Source organism: Ctenocephalides felis, unplaced genomic scaffold, assembly GCF_003426905.1.
Source record: "Ctenocephalides felis isolate EL2017-DRISC unplaced genomic scaffold, ASM342690v1 CF-g0.4_SCAFFOLD_03573, whole genome shotgun sequence".
NCBI lineage: Eukaryota > Metazoa > Arthropoda > Insecta > Siphonaptera > Pulicidae > Ctenocephalides > Ctenocephalides felis.
This window is the reverse complement of record NW_020539727.1, coordinates 2311500-2326685: the sequence shown is the minus strand read 5'-3', so window position 1 is coordinate 2326685 and position 15186 is coordinate 2311500. Positions and strand designations below refer to the sequence as shown.

The 15186-nt window shown below is 28.4% G+C and overlaps 1 protein-coding gene across 1 annotated transcript; it reads right to left on the bottom strand.

The window, feature by feature from the left end:
* Positions 1-2624: 2624 nt before the first annotated feature.
* On the bottom strand, positions 2625-8156 carry LOC113389287 (cytochrome P450 9e2-like). Its single transcript, XM_026626338.1, has 9 exons — positions 7954-8156; positions 7504-7667; positions 7264-7398; positions 5198-5400; positions 4895-5129; positions 3270-3503; positions 3116-3207; positions 2881-3049; positions 2625-2797 (listed from the first exon to the last, which is right to left on the bottom strand). Exons 1-9 carry the CDS (start codon positions 8154-8156, stop codon positions 2625-2627), a joined length of 1608 nt encoding a protein of 535 aa, XP_026482123.1.
* Positions 8157-15186: the final 7030 nt, after the last annotated feature.

Here is a 15186-nt window from a genome sequence, read left to right as displayed (position 1 = left end):
GTGGATTCTCCGATTAAGTTTTCTATCAGGCTATATGCCGAGATATTTCACATGGTCTTCTTGGGGTACTTGTTTTCTATTCTCACAGGTGGGCAGGTCTTTCTTCTAAGCGTAAATGTCAATGTATTGACTTTAAACCATTTATTTCAAATCTAATCGTACTTGAAAATTGTATATATACGTGCCTACAATAAAAATGTATGGCATTTTTAGATAATTATGGCACAGCCAGGAGAAGGTTGATGGAAGTTGGAAAGGACTCTTCTGCAGCATCCGAAGGCAAAACAAATATAAGGGAAGAAGAGGTAACAGATGATGAGAGAATCGTCAAACCACCTGTGTCTGATTGCAACTACCAGGAAACGAAGAAGTTATCAAAGGTACCAAAACATTTGTGCAGGTACTCTTACATAGCACAGTAGTTAGGTTAGGTTATACGGGACAAAGAACTAATACAAAAAGAGGGGGTATGTTTCAACAATTCAAAAAAAACACCCTTGCTTTAAAAGTACTGTTTTGTAAGAGGGATGGTTACAATTTTTAAACTATGTTATAGCCAATACGTGTTATATAAGTACCATGTTATGTGGGGGTAACCTGTATAATATTTTAATTATACAGTAGTTAGGTTAGGTTATACGGGTCAAAGAACTAGTATGAAAAGAGGGATTATATTTCAAGAATTCGAAAAAACAACTCGTGGTTTGAAAAATCAGTTTTGTAAGAGGGGATGGTTACAATTCTGATTATATTTCAAGAATTCCAAAAAACAACTCGTTGTTTGAAAAATCAGTTTTGTAAGAGGGGATGGTTGCAATTCTTAAACCGTGTATAGCCAATCTGTGTTGTATAAATACCATTTTATGTGGGGGTAATCTGTGTAAATAATATTTTAATTACAAATATCATTTATTTTGAATTTAATTTTCATATTTTATTATAAACGGTAACAAAAATGTGTTATAATGTTATGATAAGAGTCATGTACTAGAAAAGCAGAATTTTTGTTTATTAACGCAAAGGGGGTTTAAAAAAATAAATACAGATTCAGCAAATTTTCTGACGTCAACATTCTTTTCCTTATGTAAAATAATAGGATTTTTGGTATTGAAAGTATGGTTTCTCTAAACTAATCACATGTTCCGCAAACATTGTTTTAAACTGATTTTTATTTCTTGAATTGCAAATGTGTTGGTTTATTATCTTGTAAATATATTGCAAACATTTACCAATATAACAACAATTACAATCATTGCAATCCACATCGTAATCAACATCCGTGACAACAACAACTGGAGTTTTAGACTTTAAGGGAGTGAAAAGTGAGTTTAAAGTATTGTCAAAAGAAAAAACTAACAGAAAACCTTCATTTAAAAACAATTTTTTTAGAAAAGTAAAAAACTACCTAAATATGGCAAAGAAAAAATACCTTTGTATTTATTTGTAAAAGACGGATTTGAATTAGTCAAAGAAAAACTTTTTGAAAAATCATAAAAAGTAGAATTATCAGACTGTAAAGTAAAAAAAATATTTTTTAAAAAATTTAACCTGTTATTATTTACATTGTTTATTAAATGTAAAGGGTACGAATTTTTACAAAGAACTGAACAAATTAAATTTAAATTTTTTTTCCAAAAGGTTTTATCACTGAGTAAAGTGGCTCCGAGATAATAGTGGCAATTTTTATTTGGCGTGAATGAAAAGAAAAATGATTTATGTATCTACCAGACCAAGTTGGTTTTTGATACCAATCAGTGAGTATGCGGTTGTCTGAATTACTTTTGATGATTTTTGAATCTAAAAAACTAATTGAGCTATCACATTCAAGTTTAAAAGTAAACTCCAAAGAGTTATTGAAAGAATTAAAATAATTCAGTGTTTCAAAAATGTAATCTTTTTTTAAACATAAGAGAATATCATCAACATATCTGTAGTAAAAAACTGGTTGAACAGGTAATTTGGATAAAACAGATTTTACTAAAAGTTGTAAAGTTAAATCAGCTAATGGAGGACTGATACTGGATTCCATTGGTAAACCAAAAATCTGAGACAAGAAACGATCTTCGAAACAAAAATAAGTATTACTTAAAATAAAATTTAAAATGTGTTTAAGCCAATTCAAATCAATAGAAGTATGACTCTCGATTTCACTCCAACGATCACAAACAGCATCAAGAGCTAAATACCACGGAACATTTGTAAAAGGCAAAATGACATCAAAACTAACTAAAGAATAATCAGACGGAATAATCAAGTTTATTAAATTATTAACTAAATTGAAAGAGTTAGAAACATTAAATTTGGACAAAATGGTGACCTTAAAAAGTATGTTGCTGATATATTTTGAAAGTTAGCTTAGAGGTGAATTTAAGTCTAATAAAAGTTTTAGTATTTATAATAATCTATTTGAAAACATGTAATATTCCTCGAATATTTTTTCATTACGGTAAATCACTAGTCAACTATTATATTGTGATGTATTTTTATTATATGTATATTTATACATAAATTGATCAAATATTAAATCACATATATTTATTTTAATATATATGTGTAGCATGAGTAATGATAAAAATGTAAGCTATTAGTATAATACTTGTTGTTTAGATCACATTATATATTTATCAATTAATTTTTCGTGGTTGTAACTTAATCCAAAATCCATTTTCAGGCTTCATTTGTACTGCACTCTTTGCTAGTTTCAAAGGTATCTGAGTTTTTTCTGATGGTACGATATCAAATTCTTTCAATATATTGAAAAAGAGCGCCTTCATTTCCATCAAAGCAAATCTTGAACCTATGAAAAAAAAAAAATTTTGAAAAAAAGGTATATGAAAGTATATATCACTATGGATTATTTACTTAAATTTTATATATTACCAATGCAATTCCGTGGTCCTACACCAAACGGCATATATGTGAAAGGTTTTATATTATGTTTGTTTTCTTCACTAAACCTATTCGGATCAAATTTATCTGGATTGTCGTAATATTTTTCGTCATGGTGTATGTGGTATATCGAAATAAATAAAGTTTCACCTTTCTTCACCTATAAATATTAAAAATTTTAGTAAATCAAAATTGTTTTTGCTGCAGATACAAAGATTGTTTTAACCTCATATTTATTTCCATTGTGGTCTTCCAAAAGGTAACGATTATTGCAAACTCTGTCAGTGAATGGAGCTGCTGGCCATTTTCTTAAACCCTCTATAAAAAAAATTGGTAAGTTTATGAATTGAAACCAATGATTCAAAAATAAGTTTCGTTACCTGATATGACCATATCCAAGTACTTCATCTTATGCAATCTCTCGTAATCCACATTTTTATGATTTGATTGTTTCAATTCTTCACATACAGCATCAATTTCCTCTTGAAGTGTTTTCTGTACATCTGGATTTATTGCCAATTCATATGCTGTAAAACTGGATGCTGTTGAAATTGTTTCGAAGCCAGCCAAAAAGAATAATAGGGCCTGACCAGTTATCTCATCATTTGACCAAACTGTAATAGGGAAAATAAAATATTAATTAGAAGTTTTAAGTTGTCTTAATTACATCTAGTTCTATATTTGCACAATGTGGTGGTTTCGTTTATTAAAAAATTATATCTCCAAAAATTATTTCTTGGTAAAACATTTCGACAAACTTAAGGCAAATTGCTAGAGCTTCCCGTACCGTAATGAAGAGTACTAAATGTTTTCAAATAGGTTATTATAAATACTGAAAATCTCATTATTCGTATTTTATAAACAAAATGTAAGAGGTCCCAAATTGGACGACGTTTATACCTATTCACATGAAAAGTAAATCAACAAACTAATGAAGCGGAGTAAGAATAATCCTTAATTATTAAGGATCCTACCTTATATTTATAAGAATTTTATGAACTGAATTGCAAGTTAAAATTAAGTGTTCGATGTATATAAAAGAGTTTTAAATTTTAGCTAGAGTTGAAATTAAAATTCAAATCATTTTTGATATTAAAAGAAAAGAAAACTGGAAAAGTGGTTTATGGCATCGTGCCTTAAGGCAAATTCCTAGAACTTCTCGTATCTTAATGAAATATTCGAGGAGTAATAAACGTTTTCAAATAGATTATTATAAATAATGCAACTTTCATTATTATTTTTTTCATAAGAAGTAAATAAATAAAACTTGATCAATCGGATTTAAAATAAAGAACATTGTTTAATATTTATATGTATTATATATAAACTGAATTGCAGTTAAAATTATTTATTTAAAGTATATAAATGATGTTTAGATCTTTGGCTATAATTAGAATTAAAATCCGAATTATTTTTCAATATTCTATTCTAATTTTTTCTATTTCTAATATATTTTGAAAAAAATAAATAAATAAAATAAAATAAAAATTCTTTCGCCAAAAGCAATCGTTTCGTCAACACAAGTAGAAAGTTTCTTTAATCATTTAAATCGGATTCTTAGATCTAAATCAAATGTTTTCTGGATAATTTAAATCGGTTGATTCGTTCTCTTGAAAACTGTAATTTTTAGCACTTTTTGCTCCATATCTCCGAAACCGCTGTCTCCCTATCAATAGAAATCGATTGCTTTTTGAATGTTTCAAATCGGTTCATTCATACACCCGATATAGCACGCCAAAAGTTGTCTCCACACACACACACACAATTTTTTTCTGAGGTAATGTTCATAAACCTCTGAAACGTGAAGATATGCAAAAATTTTCATTTTAGATTTTTGATCCATTATTATAACTTAACCTACGGGAAGTTAATTGTTTTTTCAAATTTTGAAATAAATTAAAAATCCAATATTTTTTAACACATTGGCAGCTCGTAAAGGAGTTTTAAGATTAAAACCACCACATACACTAGTCTGCAGTTTTTGTTTTAGTTGTGAACGACTCACCTCTCCTAGGAGTGTGTGTTTTAGTGATTGCAGATTCAGTGACTGTTGCAAATCCGGCATCATGGGCCACATCACCAGCTGCATCATGCTGCAATGCCCCCTTTTTAGCCTGCATAAGCAAATGGATCATGTCAGGTCTAACAATTCCTTGTTCTTCCCTCGTTTCCATTGTGTCGTGCACTAAAGTACGGAAAAACTGACCACAGGTTCGATCGAGCAGTGATACTCTAAAAAACTACGACATAATATATGTTTGAAGTAAAAAGTTGAATATTAGACCAATACATAATATAATCAGCTCACTTTCATAACGCGAGGCAACATCATGAATGCAAAAAATTTTAAGCTGACCAAGACTCCTGAGAAGTTAGTAACTCTTTTGCCCATTCTATAAAAAATATTTTCAGGATCCTTCAAGGAATCTACTTTAATTCCAAATGCAGAAGTAGCAATGACATCATTAGCGTATTTTGTAACTAGATCTTTTACCTCTAGGTCGAGTGCTCCTGTAGGGAAATAAATTTAATTAGGCTTTATAATATATTGAAGTAAAACTTCTTTAGGCGCGACTAGGCTGTAAATCCGTACAAATGCAACGGTTCGTTACGCAGAACTGTACGTCATTCGCTTTCGATGAAATCATTTCAATACGGGTCGATTGCGATTAGTCGTCGTGTATGTGAATAGAGATCTGTCGTTGTATGCGTACCGGCATCAACGTTGTATGCGTTCCCATATCAGCAAGAAAATCGTCATAGATAAATAAACATTTTAAAGTTACATCGTAGTACAAATCTTGGTTTAATGAAAAATGTGTGAATCAGAAGAATATTTCACCCTGTTCCTTAAAATTGTTAAAACAAATTAAGCATTTGTGCCGTGTAATAAACGTAAGTTTATTGATTAGAAATAATTTCTATATTATTTGTAGTTTCTATAAATCTTTGTAGTTATTAAAATGAAAAATATTTTTAGACGAGACAGATATTACAGCTGTTCAAAGAATGAGATTATATCGCCAGCGAAAAAGTAAAAAAAATATAAGTAGTCAATGAATGTATGTTAATTTTAATTACATGAAGTTCTACAAACACAATTACATTATGAGTGAAGTTGTGAAAACAATATTTGTTTAGACGTTGTTTAACAAAATCCACTATGTGAACGAATATTATAGAATTTATTAATCAGCAATTACTTCATTTCTCTAATGAAGAGAAGGTTCATTTCAAAATGCTAATTACAATGACAAACCGATCATGTCATATTTTAAGTATGACTGTAATTACATTATTGTTTTTAAATATTATACATATTTTTAATGCTATTATTAATATATAATTTATAATTTATCATTATTTAAATGTGTATAATGGTTGGCACTAATAAATGTGTGCATCACGAGTGTTACCATATTATTGATAAACATTGTTCAAAATTGTTATATGATGTATTCATTTTTACTTAAATGCCATCTTGAACAGTAGCAAATAAGTTTTACTTCAATCGCGTATAAACCTTACACGCACTCTTTTTTTTTAATATTTTGTTTTGGAAATACATAATGCTATCATATATTTGTGAATATCCTAGGATTAACAATTTTTATTATAAGCTTTCTGAGTTTACAAAAAAAAATATATTATTTATGGGACAAATAAATTGCGTCCAATTGAACATTTACATCATCAATTTTTTTACACTATTAGCCCAATTTCCGGATTTGCCTACTATTTTATTTAACTGGTAGATAGACGAATATGTAGACAGATAAACAGGTAGGCAGGTTAATTGGTAGACATGTATAACGCAATGACAGGTATATTGGTAAACTGCTAAATTGGTTGACAGTTATAATAGTGGTTTGATAAATAGGTTGATAGGTAAATTAGTAGAGTGGAAAATTATTGAACAAGTAAATTTGTGGAAAGCTAAATTGGTATACTGATAAACAGGTATATATGTGGACAGGTAAACTGGTGGACATATTAACATGTAGATAGGTAAATACGTACACAGATTAAGAGGTAGATAGGTAAATACGTAGACAGATGAACAGGTAGAGTGGTAGAAAGGTAAACTGGTGAACAGGTAAATGAGAGGATATGTTAAATGGTGGACAGAACAACTGGTAGATAGACAAATATGTAGGGAGTTAAACAGACAATTATACTGGTGGACAGGTGAATTGGTAGAAAGGTAGAGAAGTAAACAGATGGTCATATCGGCAAGTAAACTAGAAGCGAAACAGCTAGACTAAATGTAACAAATATGCATTTCTGCATATTTTCTTTCAATTTTTAATTGAAAGCATAATGGGTGTAGCTAGTATGTAATAAATTGGCAAATTTAATAATAATACACGTTACCTTTTTTATTAACTTCCTGATGTAAATAATGTGTTATTTGTTCTGCACACTCAACAATAAACTCGAACATAAGTCTCATTTTGCTTCCTGTGAATGCTGGACTGAGCGTTGCCCTCATGTCGCGCCATTTTTGATCTTTGAAATTTACATATTAATATAATAACTTTTTCATATGATTAACAATTTTGAGACCATCTCGGTTAGATTTTGATTAATTTGAGTGTCAGTAAAATATTTTACCTTGCAAAGCAAAGAGACTGCTTCCAAACAGTGGTTCCACATCGACGTCGAAAAAGGGGCGATGATTTGTAAAACTATCAAAATCTTTGACACCTACTTGGCGTATTAATTCGGGATCTCTCAGTAAAACGGAAAATAGGCGCATTTGGAAAACTCCAACAAATCTATTTAATAACAGAATATATAACACTTATAAATGTAATACTCAATTCAAATGCGGAGATTTTGTTGAAGGTATGAATATAGTCTCTTTATTAGTTAGGAAAACTAACGTATATAACAAGTAACAACTATTGGATATAAGAAGACATATGCAGTATCTCATAACTAATATTTAGGGTTAATGATTATATTATGAGTTTACTATTTTGAATATACATCAAAAACTTTGCCAATCTAAAACCTTGGCCCGACTGCATTCAATTTTCTTAAGAATTTTATTTTTAATACCTGCTCTGTGGAAATGCATCATATGATCTTCCTATGCTTTCAATGACATTTTCCATCCTTAATGCGAGTTTTAAAGAATTTCCAACCAAGACAACTGGTTTTACATACGGAACGATTGTGCCTTTGAATCTATCGAAGGTCCATGTTCCATATATGTACAAGGCAAATAGCAAAACTGCTACGAGTAAAATGTATTCTAACATTTTGCTGAAAATAAACAAAATATATTATAATTAAATTGAGTACAAATGTATGCGTTGAGGATATAATTAAATATCAATATCTTGTTATAGTATTATAAAATATCATACAAAGTTTAATGCATCAATATAGTCAATTTAATATTTAGAATACTTGGGTTCATTACTATCAAAAATTTTGAATGAATATACTTATAGATATAGTACCCAGTAAACCAAAAAGTAAAAAAAATAACGTAGCACAAAAGAAACGTTGCTTATGGTTACGTGAATGAAACGTTTGCTACGTTTAGTTGTAACCTTTAATCGGGTTTTGTACGTTACGCGGTATCTACGTCACAAAGTTTCATAGATTTTTCATACAAAATGGACGGTTATGTACAGCTGTTTGACAGAACTGTCAAAAATATATGTTAATTTAGTTTTGTTAGACTTTTGTTGACTCCGACTTATTCGAGATATGCACATCAATTTATCAGATATTTTATAGGATTTTAATAATAAGTATGAATTTCGCTCACATTTCTATGGGTTTCAATGTTTATACAAATCACAAAATAAACTGTTGTAATAATGATAAAGGTATGATAATAATAATATAACAAAAAAGGAAAATCATTGAGGATTGTTGTATAAACAACACAGGCCCACAAAAAAGTAGTCTTTATCTCGGAATATATTTTCTAATGTAGTTTTTAGCGCTGATCACGAATCTAAAGTCAAAATTGGGAGTCAAATGGCAAAAAATTGAATAAAATTTAAAAAATCGACAAAACTTCCGATCTATACAACAATTTTTTTTATTTTGGTTTACTTTTACTAGGGCGGTCAAATTTTTTAATTAATATAAAATATTTAAACTTGTTTTTAATTTATATATTTTAATTGATCAAATTAAAATATATAAATTGAAAAACAATTTCAAATATTTTATATTAATTAAAAAATACAATGGGAATCTCTTTCCCAAGACAAAATTTTCAAAAATGAGGAGCTTTATTTTTCAAACGTTTATAAAATACTTTTAAAATGTACTGTAATGTATATATTTACCTTTTTTATAAAATAATAAATAATATTTTTAGCACTTAACACAGCTTTGAATAAACTACTTGCAAAATGTACTTACATATGTCATAGTAATCGCTATTGTTTGGTGATAACAAGGTAAAGATAATTCTTATCAATGGGTTGCTAAATAATGCTATCGATTATTAATTTTGGCATTTTAACTGTTATGATGATTTTTATTTTTACTTCTGTGATCATAGCCCACTCTTTTTTTTCAACATACTGAAGCAGAAGTTTGTTATTTCTAGAAAATCCGATTTGCTGATCTAATTTTTTCTCGACGTTTCAAGATATTCTAAATCATTTTATTTCTTTCATTAATAACAGTTAACAATTATATTTTATGAGATATTTTGACTTACATTAATTAAATATAATTATAGATAGTAATCACCCCAATGGATAATTACTATTAGATACAATTTATTGGATCGAGATAATAGCCATAATATTTTTTCTTGATTCTGGTGTAAGGAGCAGCGAAGTAACTAGTAAATTGGAGCGATTTTCCAATTTGCGATGATGATTAATGGATCTTGTTTTTATGAAATCTTTAATATAGCACATTCATTCATTTGACACAAAAATTAAAATAAGTATGGGTGTGTATAAAAATTCTTTAGATTTTGGAATAAAAAGTTCGTGTACCTTTGTTGCAATCAATTAGTATTTTCAGTACAACATTTGAATAATATGCAATACTTTATTTATAATTTACTCATAAATTTTTGGCAGTACAACATGCTTTTGATATTTGATACTTTATACTTTTTGTTATATACACTAACACTGATTTTCATTAAAATCATAAAAACTTTTCTATATGTTTTCAATGTTTTTTTTTCAAAAACGTACGACAAAAATAAGTTTATAATTCACCTTTTTATAACGGATTTTTCACTGTATACATTCACCTCACATTTAGTAATATTATTTTAATATTTTTGAATATACGATTTAGTTGATTCACATAGTATTCAAGATCGTTTTCACTGTGAGTAAAATTCTAAAAATACGCCTCGTTTCCAGATGGTATTTTGTAAATAATTCATACTAGGTCGAACATCGTTACTACTGTTGCTAATATTGTATAAATAAGATCTAAAAATTTATGCCAGTATTTAAAATTTATCAAAAAAATCATGAAAGCAAAAAAAAGCTACAAAATAAATTATGAACAAGAGTTCATTAGTTTTCCGAGACGATCAGCCAAGCCGTTTCTTGGAATTGATTTTTTTTTTACAATTTTAATAAATTTTGTTAGTGCTAGAATATATTGTCTAAACGAACATTCTAAAATTTAATTTATGTTTACGAAAAGTGGACATTTAATTACAAAAATTCTTTAAAGTTTAAGGTAATTAATAGTGCTCTTAGAAAAGATAAATGGCTTATATTCCATTTTGTATTTAGTACTGATCACCGTTGACGTTAACTCTTAAATACAATACTTTCTTAGAGCACGACGTAGAATAATTGTAGAATCAAGAATAAATACTAATCTGATTCATCAAATTATTTTATATTTATGACATATTTATTCTACTTACATGGCGTTGTTATTGCAATATCCAACTCGTAAATTGCAATAAATATTTCATCACCAATTTATCTTTTTATCCTTTATTACGAAGGTATTTTTATTTTGCGACCTATTTTAAATTAAATTTTAATTATTGTCGATCACAAGGATTTTTATAATAAACTATCTCATTGTCAGTAAGAGTATTTTACATACGCTTGCGTATCGGTCATTCAAGTAAACTGAACATAACACTTGTATGAAAATGAATTGCAATCATAATATGAGTGACTAAGATGAAACTTTTTTTTTGTTATGGAATGATAAATAAATTGACCATGTATGGCTTTGCTAATTTGCATGATCAAGTGTTTGGTTGATTTTTTGCTTTATCATGCTTAGACCACGAATTTGAACGTAATCAAGTTATCAACAATGATAATGATGATGTATGTACAATTTTGGGCAAATGAAACTGTTTGAAACATATGATGTCAGATCGGTTCTAATACATCTATGAGTGTTACTCATAAATTTGGAGGACACTCATATTTGCTTTTTTCTGCTTTTTTTTCATAGCCACTCGTAAAAGATTATATTTGCGAACTAAAAACCATAGTATGTTTTAAAGCGTTTTTGTAAAGAACTATACTGAAGTTAGTATCGTAAATTTACAAAAATATCTTGGCTAAATAATTGATTCAGTTATAATTATTTAAAATACAGTCTGAAAATCATTAGGTAATTTATTTAGGCAGTATGATATCTATCTATCAATCTATCTATCTTCATTTAAAAGTTTTGTAAGTTTTCTAGTTCGATAAGCATGTTAATATCAAGTGCATTTTGATGATGAAAGTGTTTATAAATCTATGTGCCAAATTGTATGTAAATGTAGCACGATGCTTATCCAGTATGGAGTGACACAAGGAAGTATGCTTGGCACTCTGAGCGGGCGCGCCCACCGCCTGTTGGAAATCGCTGGCATAATACATTGCGTATACCTAAAATTATATAATTATTTTATAATTTTCATTCCTAAAATTATGTATTTGAACGATCAAGGAATAATAAAACTATAAAATCGAAAATGTCTATTACAGATGCCTTGGTGTTTTGATAGGAGGAAAAAAAAGAAAATTCTGATATTGAACTATGGCATTGCCAAGTTTTATAAATAATTTCGAATTGTCAATTTGCAAATACGACATACGTACTAAAACCTGTTATGATTGGCAAAATTAATCAAATAATGCTATATATATATTTTATGATATTTCATATGGTTTTTGTAGTATTATTGCCAAAGTCAAATTGATGTTGGTATAAAATATAATATAATAGTGTATAAAAATTATTGAAGTGTATAGGTTATACCAAATAAAATACGAAATCTGTAAAAAAATACTATACCATTTCGAGACCTGGTTCATTATTTAATATAAAACTTTGTACAGAGCGCGCGTTATTAATATTTGTATCAGTTAAGCACATTAATGAAATTATATTAAATAACCATGTAGAGATTTATGCGGGACAATTATCCTCAGAATATAAGAAAGACTTAATTTTTTTTGTGGTATTATTCTTGAATAATCTAAAAATTCTACACTCTGTCCTTGATATTGAACTTACCGTAACTTTATCAATAATTTAGATTACTTTAATAAGAACGGGATTAAAACTAATCAATACTTTTACAAGTGATTTTTCTACTTCTTTCTTAATAAAATATTTCATATCGTTTAAATAATTAATTTAATGAATCGAATATTGTAAAGCCGATAACTGTTTGGCCTTATGATCGAAAATGTCATTGATAATCTGGTTATACATACTATAATAACGAGGCCGATAATTTTTTTTTATCTGAATAACAATGATTGTAAAAACTGATCAATTATTCAATCAATTATGCGAAAAATTATTCAAATTGAACATCTTTTTAAAATTAACACAACAAATATATAAAAACAAATTAGCGAGGTATTGGTAACCACGGATTGCTAATTTACTTCTACATGATGAAATTTGTTTAATAAATATCATATATTATATTAAAGCAACACAAGATTTGCAACACAATTGAATGAAAGAACATTTAAATTCAAAATACTAAATATGTGAAAAATATCCAGACATGTTAATTAATTGCACATACAAATGCAAATGTATGAATTATTTTTTATTGCATAAATTCTAATTACAGGCCGATATCATTATTATCAAACTTTGCTAAGGTATTTGAAAAAATTATTTATAGAGAACTAATTCCTTCTGTTAGAACTTTAATTTCTATTAATCAACATGGTTTCATGCCTGCCCGTTCTACGATAACAAATTTAATTTGTATTAAACAATATATAGCTGAGAATCTTGACATCAATGGACAAGTTGACGTTATTTACACTGATTTCAGTAAAGCTTTTGACAAAATTGATCATAACATTCTTCTTACTAAATTATCTAAGATTGGTCTTAATTCTTCACTTATTCACTTTTTCAAGAGTTATCTTCATAATCGCAAGCAGTTTGTCTTTCTTAATGGATTCTTGAGCAACATTGAAAATATTAGTTCAGGAGTTCCTCAGGGATCCATTCTTGGTCCACTATTATTTATTATTTTTATTAATGACATTTCTGATACTATTAACTGTCCACATTTATTATTTGCAGATGATCTGAAACTATATCTCAAAATAAATTCTATTGATGACTGCTTATTATTACAGTCTCAACTTGACCTTTTCCAATCTTGGTGTATCTATAACAAATTACATCTAAATATATCAAAGTGCAAGATTCTTAGTTTTTACACATAAGCGCGTTCCAATACTTTTTGATTATAAAATTTCTAACACCAGCATTGATAGATGTAATAAAATTTCCGATTTAGGTGTTTTATTTTGATTCTGGTTTGTTTTTCACAGATCATGTTACTGATATTTGCAATAGAGCACATCAATCTTTAGGTTTGATACTAAGAAATTGTAAACAATTTAAGTCTACCAATGCACTTCTTTGCATGTACTATTCTATTGTACGTTCAAAATTAGAATACGGTTCGATTATTTGGTATCCTCATCATATCAACAACTCTGATGCGATAGAGAAGGTTCAGCGAAAATTTCTGAAATACCTTTATTATAAAACATATAAAATTTACCCTGAACGTGGCTTTGACCACAACACTTTACTAAAAGAATTTGGTATTCCTTCCCTTGCCTCACGTCGATTTATCTGTACAATTATGTTCTTATTTAAGCTTTGCAATAATTCTATAGACTGTCCTCTTATTCTCAATCAACTATCCTTTAATGTTCCAAGGCTATCTTCGCGTTCACAATTATTTTTCAATTATCCCACCCCTAAATCTAATTCTCTCTTAAATTCGCCAATTTTACTAATGTCCTCTAACTTTAACTTAATTAATAATGAAATAGACATTCACAACACATCACCTAATCAAATAATCTCCATCTGCACAAGTTAATCTTTTTATTTTCTTTCAAATATCTTATTATTTTCTGTTTATAAATATTATTGTTACATTCTGCATTATATGAAATTTTATCTTAGCATTTTATGTTACTAACTATATATTGTAATTTTGTGTATATTTTAATTGTTATACATTATGTCAAATAATTGTATTTTTGAGTCCTCTTGGAGAAATCTGTGGGCTATATATTTAAATAAATAAATAAATAAATAAATAAATAAATAAATATGATATGTCTCTCAATATCAAAGTTAAATATATAGTTGTAGATTAATTAAATATTGTCTATTGTTTGGGGGTATTCGATTTGATTTTTAGTTGCTTCTGGTAACTTAATGTATATGATTTTTTTTTCTACTGCAATTACATTTGTTGTAGAATTGCTTAAACATATTATCTTTTGTTTTAGATCTTTTTGGTCAAGTTGTTTTATATTAAGTGACTTAATTAACTTCCCGAAGGAGAAGTTTATGTTTTCATCAAAAAATCCGATTCGCTAATTTTATGTTTTCTCGACGTTTCAAGCCATTCTGAATCGAATGAGACCAAATTTGGAAAAAGTATGTGTGTGTGGGTGGTGTGTGTGTGTGTGTGTGTGTGTGGTGTGTGTGTGTGTGTATGTGAACAGATTTTTTGCCGTAAATCGACGTTTTCTCGAAAACGGCTGGGTCGATTTCAAAAATTTAAAAGCCATTCGATGTATCTCGACGAGAACTATTGTTTGTAAGTTTTGTGCGACGATCGGCCAAGCCGTTTCTTTATAAATGGCAGAAAAGTGAAAAATTTTTCGTCAACGTTTTAGCCCGCAATTCTGAATCGATTTTGAAAATTCAAAAACCGTTCGAAAGATATTGGTTGGGAATCGTGCTGATTAGTTTTTGGTAGAGATCGGCGGGCCGTTTTCTTGTAATAAAGTTTTAAAAAAAAAAATTTCGACG